This window comes from Haplochromis burtoni, unplaced genomic scaffold (assembly GCF_018398535.1).
Source record: "Haplochromis burtoni strain Fernald_Lab_line unplaced genomic scaffold, NCSU_Asbu1 Contig_8, whole genome shotgun sequence".
Lineage (NCBI taxonomy): Eukaryota > Metazoa > Chordata > Actinopteri > Cichliformes > Cichlidae > Haplochromis > Haplochromis burtoni.
In genome coordinates, this window is record NW_024582369.1 from 4,804,495 (window position 1) to 4,805,719 (window position 1,225).

The window sequence follows — 1,225 nt, forward strand, 5'->3', positions numbered from 1 at the left end:
AAGTAAAGTAAATGGAAAGTAAAAGGACATCCCATTTCTCAGTGACATCGAACCCCATGTGACCAAAAAAAGAAAAGAAAAGAAAAAAAATGAAAGAACTGATAGTATTTCAAGTTCAAGAACTTTAACCACACCTCTGTCTTTTGCAGGAATGCTGAAGAGATACACACAAATTATTTTTCAGAGCAAGTTTTTGAAGATTCACTGATTTACACTCATAAGAAGCACACGGGGAAGATGAAAAATTCTTTCAGCATCTTTCTTGCAGTTTTATCACATCACTTTTCTGGTACAAAATGCTCCAATGAAGCCACAGCAGACGGTGACATCATTATCGGAGGATTGTTCCCGATTCATGAAAGCGTTACTGTTACTGTGAATGATGATGGCCGTGAAAACCGGACATGTGACAGGTAATACACATACACAACTGATCATTGTACACATTTTATTAGGGTATATTTATATATAATATATCTGATTGTGTTGTACAGGTTTAGCACAGCTCGTCTGGTCCACTCTCTGATAATGGTGCACGCACTGGAGGAGATAAATCAGGAGCGAGAGTTGGGAAACCTCACCTTGGGATACCTCATACTTGACTCCTGTGGGGACGTTACTACTGCCCTGATACAAACCCAGGCCTTCATGATGAGAAACAGTGAGTTCTCTCGGGGATAGAAATCTGCCTTGTTATTTGAGAATCATTTTTGACACGCAATAGTTCTTACTAATTGAATTTTCTTTGGAGATCATCATGGGAACATAGCACATCAACTAAGAGAGATAATGGATACTAAATTAGGCATTTGTGAACATTTTCTTAAAAGTTGTATATTTATATTTATATTGGTAACTGGTAATTATGAGACCGTGCATTTCAGGTAATTTTACAGAATCAGCAGGAAGTAATGTAGTAGTGTAACGAATAGTGTAGCAAATTACTTTCTCTGGCTTGTAATTAAGTGTTGTTCTAAATTACTTTTGACAAAAGTAAAGATTTATACATTCTTTGTCTGTGTATTCTCTTAAGTTACTCAATGTGAATAATGTATTTGGAATACTTTGGATTACTTGATATATTGTCATGCTTTTTAGCTTGTTAGCTGGCGTTAGCTGAGGTTAGTTCAGAGACCGCAGACTATTAGACTTGATGGATAGTATTAACAACCTGCTAGCTGCAAATAATCATGTGCAGTTCTGAAAGCAATACCAACTAGATTTT

The 1,225-nt window shown here is 36.2% G+C and overlaps 1 protein-coding gene across 1 annotated transcript in view; it reads left to right on the forward strand.

Annotated features, from left to right (window-relative positions):
- The first annotated feature begins 159 nt into the window (after positions 1 to 159).
- Positions 160 to 1,225, forward strand: part of LOC102297043 (G-protein coupled receptor family C group 6 member A-like) — an 11,818-nt gene continuing 10,752 nt past the window's right edge. The window contains exons 1-2 of the mRNA XM_042225788.1: positions 160 to 413; positions 495 to 615. Of these exons, the coding sequence (XP_042081722.1) occupies positions 238 to 413; positions 495 to 615 (297 nt within the window). The 5' untranslated portion in view covers positions 160 to 237. The remainder of the gene's footprint in view (positions 414 to 494; positions 616 to 1,225) is intronic.